Source organism: Gekko japonicus, unplaced genomic scaffold, assembly GCF_001447785.1.
Source record: "Gekko japonicus isolate JY-2015 unplaced genomic scaffold, Gekko_japonicus_V1.1 scaffold1850, whole genome shotgun sequence".
In the NCBI taxonomy this organism is placed as follows: domain Eukaryota; kingdom Metazoa; phylum Chordata; class Lepidosauria; order Squamata; family Gekkonidae; genus Gekko; species Gekko japonicus.
In genome coordinates, this window is record NW_015163658.1 from 309750 (window position 1) to 316759 (window position 7010).

General features: G+C 49.2%; 1 protein-coding gene across 1 annotated transcript in view; it reads left to right on the forward strand.

The window, feature by feature from the left end:
* SCAP (SREBF chaperone) overlaps positions 1-7010 on the forward strand; it is a 55512-nt gene that overhangs the window by 14990 nt on the left and 33512 nt on the right. Inside the window, exon 8 of the mRNA XM_015407717.1 lies at positions 6120-6232. Within this exon, the coding sequence (XP_015263203.1) occupies positions 6120-6232 (113 nt within the window). The remainder of the gene's footprint in view (positions 1-6119; positions 6233-7010) is intronic.

Consider the following 7010-nt stretch of genomic DNA (forward strand, 5'->3'; position numbering starts at 1 on the left):
GAACTGCTAAGGAAAAAAACTCGCATCCCAGGGAATATTTGTATCCCAAGCCAAATTCCAGTGTACCTTAGGGTAGAAAATGTCCCATAAAAGGGGGGACGGACGGGACCTGTTCTGGTGGCAGAAGACTTTGTGTTTTCCATTTCCCAAATGCCCATAGCCTGAAAACACACTTCCACATGGGGTGGAAAACATCTGACTTTAATAATGGCTGATGCTGTTGATATCTGGGGTATTTTTGCTGCCTTGTAAACTTCTTTCTCTGTGAGTAAAGCAAATGTTTCACAGATTGCCAGGAGTGAGCTGTATCTCCAGAGAACATGAAAGAGCTTTCTTGGAGCCATGGTTTTTGTGTGTGTGTGTGTGTGGGAGGGAACACCCAATGCTTCCTCTAAGCTGTGGAGTCTTGCGAGCAAAAATTCTACTTTGTGAGCCACTGGAATTAAAAGTTGTGAGCGAGCGATTTGGCTACTGCATCAATCAGTTTGCTCTGGAGCCCTCCTTCCTGAGCGAAGACAGAAATGTGTGAGCCGGAGGCTAAAAAACTATGAGCTGGCTCACCCTAACTCAGCTTAGAGGGAACAGTGCCCCTAACATTACTCTTTGCCTGCCTCAAATTGCCTCACCCCCACTGGGAAAACTGTATAGATACTTTTATTCCCCCTGCCCCCCACAGTGGGTTAAAAGCTAAATAGAGAGAGAAGAAGAGAGAAGAGATTGGATTCATACCTCGCCCTTCACTACCCAAAGGTGTCTCAGAGCGGCTTACAAACTCCTTTCCCTTCCCCTCCCCACAACAGACACCCTGTGAGGTGGGTGAGGCTGAGAGAGCTCCGGACAGAAACTGCTCTTTTCCAGGGACAGCTGTGCCAGAGCTTGTGACTGACCCAAGGTCACATCAGCGGGTACAAGTGGAGGAGTGGGGAATCAAACCTGGTTCTCCCAGATTAGAGTCCACACACTTAACCACTACACCAAACACAAAATAGCCCTTCTTTCCTTCACATGGGCCCCAGCCCCTCATGGCTACTTTCCCTCTGTAAATATTGAGAAAAATAATCACAGTGGCTTGGATCCTGCAGACAGAAGGGTTTTCCGTCACAGCTGGATTTCCTCACTGCCCCCTACTTCCCACTACAACCCCAAATGATTCCTGAGGGGCAGGCGTCCCCCAGAAACAGCCTGAGGAGGTGAGTCTGATGTCTACGGCAGGAGAGGGGAATGGACTAAAATTGCCCCCTGCGTATCAGTGGAAACTGACAACGACCCAGTGAGGCAGGCTAGGCTGACAGGTGACTCGTGCAAAGTCACCCGCTGAGCTAAGTGAGGATTTGAACCAGGTCTTTGTGGTTGGGGAGACGTGCTTAAGCAGGAAGGAACCCCAACCGATGCTCCCTCTAAGCTGTGGAGTCTTGTGAGCAAAAATTCTACTTTGTGAGCTACTGGCATTAAAGTTGGGAGTGAGGAATTTGGCTCCTGCATGAATTAGTTTGCTCTGGAGCCCCTCCTTCCTGAGCTAAGACAAAAATGTGTGAGCCGGAGGCTAAAAAACTGTGAGCTACCTCACACCAACTCAGCTTAGAGGCAACACTGACCACAGCATCCTGATTTTAACCCTCTCTGCACGAGCAACCCTCTCTGCAGCTCTCAGGAAAAGGGGGGGGGTCACCTGTACCTGGGGATTCTTTCTGCACTCCAGACAGGTTCTTTCATTAGTGGTGATTAAAAAACAAAAAAAAGTATTTCTGTGGTGTTAACTGTTTCTATGAGCTGCTTCGAGCAGGTCTCTGGAGGACCACCAATTCTTTTTTTCTTAGATCGTGTTTTCCCCCCGGGTTAGTCTGAGGCATTTGAACCTCTTTTGCTGCCTGGCCTTGATGTGCGTCTTGCATCACCTGCTTATGCAAGCAGCTCAGCAAGTTGCACAAACACGGCAGAGGAGTTTTGCATTTCTCCCTATGAGCTGCCACACATGCCCGTCGCCAGGGCCGGTGCTGGGCTTCCCTCGGCTGGTGGGGCGGGGACCGGGGCTGTTTGGAATCTGTGGACCATCCGCAGATGCTTTGGCTGCTGCCTTCTGCAACTCTAGGCTGCCACGTGGTGGTAAGGGAGGTCAGCCTCTGACGTGTGTGTGCACATAGACTCAGGCTTCTTATTGAAATCGCACTGCCTGCCTTTCTGGAAGTATTTGTTAAACTCACAGCAGTCTTGCCCTGAGCCAAATGGGCACATCTCCAGGCTGGGGTTGCTGTGGGGGAGCAGTGGGGGGGTGCATACAAATACCCTATATCCTATTATGCCCAAGGGGCAGCCGCCATTCTTAACAGAATGTCAGAACCCACAGCCAACAACGTAGTACACGCTTATCAGGAAAGGTAATACTTTATTGAAGAGCCATAGATGCATTAACATAGGCACTGTTAAGAATGGCGGCTGCCCCTGGGGCGTAATAGGATATAGGGTATTCGTATGCACAACCCCCCCCACTGCCCTGGCCAATTAGCCACACTCCCGCGTGCGGGAGAAGGCGCTCCGGCCGTTTTGCACTGAAGCTGGGAACCAAGCTCACTCCCACGGTTCCCTTAGAACTAGATATCAACATCCCACCGCCTGCAGAACTTAGAGATAAGCGTTACAGCAGCGAAAAAGCACAGAAGGAATGCAAAGGCAATTAGAATACAACCGACCCCCCCCCCCAAACCTCCATGGCAGCTTAGCTGACACTAACCCAGAAGCTAAGCAGGGTCGGCCCTGGTTAGTACTTGGATGGGAGACCTCTGAGGAAGTCCCGCGTTGCTATCAATGCTCCCTCTAAGCTGCGGAGTCTTGTGAGCAAAGACTCTACTTTGTGAGCCACTGCCATTAAAGTTGTGAGGGAGCGATTTGTCTGCTGCATCAATTAGTTTGCTCTGGAGCCCTCCTTCCTGAGCGAAGACAAAAATGTGTGAGCCGGAGGCTAAAAAAACTGTGAGCTAGCTCACACTAAGCTTAGAGGGAACGCTGTTTGCTATGTAGAGGCAGGTAAGGGCAAGCCACCTCTGTTTGTCTCTCGCCCTGGCCTGTGTGGCGCAGGCTGGCTTGATCTCATCAGATCCTGGAAACGTAGGAGTGCTAGACTCTCTTTAGTATTTGGATGGGAGACCCCCGAGGAAGTCCAGGATGGCTGCACAGAGGCAAGCAATGTAAGGAAAACTACGCACTGCACCCCCACTATAACCTGTAAGAAATACTGAACTGTAATTTTCATGTATAAAACCTGTGTGTATTTTGTTAAGGGCATATAATGGCTCATATACATATATTAATAATAATAATAACACTTTCCATTTATTAATCTCTTTCCCCAGTGGGCTCAAAGCGATGTACAGTTACTCAATATAGACAAGGGACTAACCATGTTTGTAGGGGAAAGGGAAGACAACATAAATTCATTTAATTGCACACGCCGTCACTGCCCGGTGTAGACGTCTTCTGGCTTGGCTCCGTCGTTTTCCGCACGGCTGCTTGTTGACCAGGCTTCAGGACCCGTATGTCAATCGCCACACTGCCACCGCCTGGCCGGAACATCCACTGCTGGGATTCTTTCGTAGCCGAGAAGTTATTTCACCTTTCCGAACCTCGACCAGGACGTCCGACCGTCAGCTAACACCCTCCCACGAGGGAGATTGGTGTGCCCACCCTCTCTAAGGAGTGGTTCCCATTTTATCTACTCGCCGAAGCTTTCGAATCGCTGGGTGGACGATGAGCTGGGGACAACAGGCTGGCTGCTCACACCAGCGCGGGGCTTGAACTAACACAGTTCAGATGTTAAGACAGTGGGATATAGCCACTGTGCCACCGCTCCCCTATGCCAGTAGCTCACAAAGTAGAATTTTTACTCACAAGACTCCACAGCTTAGAGGGAACATTTGTCTTTGTATCTAGTGTATCTAGTGTATTCATCTGAAGAATATTGAAACTCACTGTTCAGTTAAAATTAGTTAATTTGGAACAGTTTTGATTTGAACTATAGCATCTGACTTGTTATCCTAGGTCAGAATCCCGTTTTCGTAAAACAACTTCATCAGAGTCACGTCACCTTCAGCATACTTTACATGTACATCTTCTTTCCCAGCTGGGACCAAGCCAGAACTTGATATACCCCCAGCCAATCCCAATTTTTTTTTCTCACCACGTGAAAAGTCTTCCCACTTGCTGTGATTGACAAAAGAGAACCAAGAGTTCTCTGGTGTATCATAGTGTATCTATATTTCAGTAAAGCTTTTGACAAAGTTTCTCATGATATCCTTGAGGATAAAATGGTTAAGTGTGGGCTGGATGGTGCAACCGTTGAATGGATTCATGGTTGGTTGAAAAATCGTACCCAACAAATGCTCATAGATGGCTCTGCGTCTGCGTGGAGGGAAGTCTCGAGTGGAGTGCCGCAGGGCTCGGTCCTGGGCCCGGTGTTGTTCAGTGTTTTTATAAATGACCTGGAGGAAGACATAGAGGGGATGCTTATCAGATTTGCAGATGACACGAAGCTGGGTGGGATTGCTAATTCTGAAGAAGACAGAGTCAGGATTCAAAATGATCTAGATAGGCTGGAACAGTGGGCGGAGACAAATAAAATGAATTTCAATAGAGATAAATGCAAAGTCCTACACTTAGGTACAAAAAATCAAAGGCACAGATATAGAATGGGAGGGACTTGGCTTGACAGCAGCACATGTGAAAGGGATCAAAGTGTTCTGGTTGATCACAAGCTAAACATGAGCCTGCAGTGCGATGTGGATGTGAATAAAGCGAATGCAATCTTAGGATGCATTCACAGAAGCATTGTGTCCAGATCATGGGAGGTGGTGGTTCCGCTCTCTTCTGCTATGGTCAGGCCTCACCTGGAGTCCTGTGTCCAGTTTTGGGCACCACATTTTAGGAAGGATGTTGACAAGCTCGAGTGTGTCCAGAAGAGGGCGACCAGGATGGTGAGAGGGTTTGAATCCAAGTCTTATGAGGAAAGGCTGAAAGTTGGGGTCTGTTTAGCCTGGGAAAGAGAAGGCTTAGTGGGGACATGATTGCAGTCTTCAAATATTTGAAGGGCTCTCATGTAGAAGATGGAGCAGATCTATTCTCTCTTTCTCCGGATTGAAAGGCTAGATCGAATGGGTGGAAATGACAAGGGAGTCGATACCGGCTAAATATCAGGAGGGACTTCTTAACCGTCAGACTGGTTGAGCAGTGGAACAGTCTGCCTCAGGAGGTGGTGGATGCTCCTTCGCTGGACGTTTTCAAGCGGAGGCTGAACGACCATCTTTCGGCTATGCTCCTGCAGAGTGCAGGGGGTTGGGCTAGATGACCTGCAAGGCCCCTTCCATCTCTAACATTCTAGAATTCTATGTAGAAGATGGAGCAGATCTATTCTCTCTTGCTCCGAATTGCAAGACTAGATCTAATGGGTGGAAATGACAAGGGAGTCGATACCGGCTAAATATCGGGAGAAACTTGCTAACTGTAAGAGTGGTTGAGCAGTGGAACAGTCTGCCTCAGGAGGTGGTGGATGCTCCTTCGCTGGACGTTTTCAAGCGGAGGCTGAACGACCATCTTTCGGCTATGCTCCTGCAGAGTGCAGGGGGTTGGGCTAGATGACCTGCAAGGCCCCTGCCAACTCTAACATTCTAGGATTCTGTGATTGTAAGCATATATGTCTATGAGCCATTATATGCTGCTTAACAAAATACGCACATGTTTTATGCATAAAATTACAGTTTATTATTTATTTATTTTATTCAATTTATACCCCGCCCTCCCCGCTTATAGGCTGTAGATAGTGTTGGTGCAGTGTTTAGTTTTCCTTACATAATTTAATATACACTGGTTTCCCTGTATATTGTTAGAGGCAGGCAATGGCAAACTTCCTCTGTTATCCTCTTGCCTTGAAAACCGTATGGGGTCGCCAGAAGTCAGCTGCGACTTGAAGGCACTTTACGCATGCACATAACCAGTGTTGGTCACAAATGTGCCCCCCCCTTGTTGAATGTGATTGAAAGGTGCTCTCGGAGCTCACAAGCTGCCTTGCGCAGATCTGTCTTTATGGTGCTTCTCATGCTTGGCTCTGCTCTCGTTTCTGCCTTTCCCCTTAGAGAGATCTTCCCATACCTCGTCGTCGTGATCGGCCTGGAGAACGTGCTGGTCCTCACCAAGTCTGTGGTTTCCACACCCGTTGACCTGGAAGTGAAGCTGAGGATTGCACAAGGTATGTGGGAAAGCAGTGCTTTCTGTTCGATGTGGAGCAAAGGCGGAGCCGCCGAAGGTGCCTAATAAGCTGGGCTGTTGGTTCTCCTAGGCCGCTGGGGACTTCTGTCACTGCAGAGGCTCCCTGGGGCCTCAGGGAGGGGGCCTTTTGGTGTAGTGGTTAAGAGTGGCGGACTCTTGATTTGATTCCCCATGCCTCCACATGCAGCCAGCTGGGTGACCTTGGGTCAGTCACAAGAAGAAGAAGAAGAGGAGATTGGATTCATACCCCGCCCTTCCCCACCCAAAGGAGTCTCAGAGCGGCTTACAACCTCCTTTCCCTTCCCCTCCCCACAACAGACACCCTGGGAGGTAGGTGGGGCTGAGAGAGCTCTTGACAGAAACTGCTCTTTTTTCAAGAACAGCTCTTGTCAGAACTACGGCTTGCCCAAGGTCATCCAGCCAGGTGCGAGTGGAGGAGTGGGGAATCAAACCCGGTTCTTCCCAGATTAGAGTCCACGCACTCAACCATGACACCAAACCAGTTCTCTCGGAGCTGTTCTTTCAAAAGCAGTTCTCAAAAGAGCTCTCTCAGCCCCACCTACCTCACAGGCTGTCTGCTGTGGGGAGAGGTGTCAACTAGCTGCCATGTTTTGCTTGTTCCCTTCTCTGATCCTGGCTTGCTTGCTGCTCTGCCGCTTGCCGTAAACAGCGATAGGGAGACCGTGAGAACCAGTGCTGCCAGATGGCATCTTTCTGGCCTTGTGAAGGGGGGAGGGCTTGCGTTCCACCACTGGTGT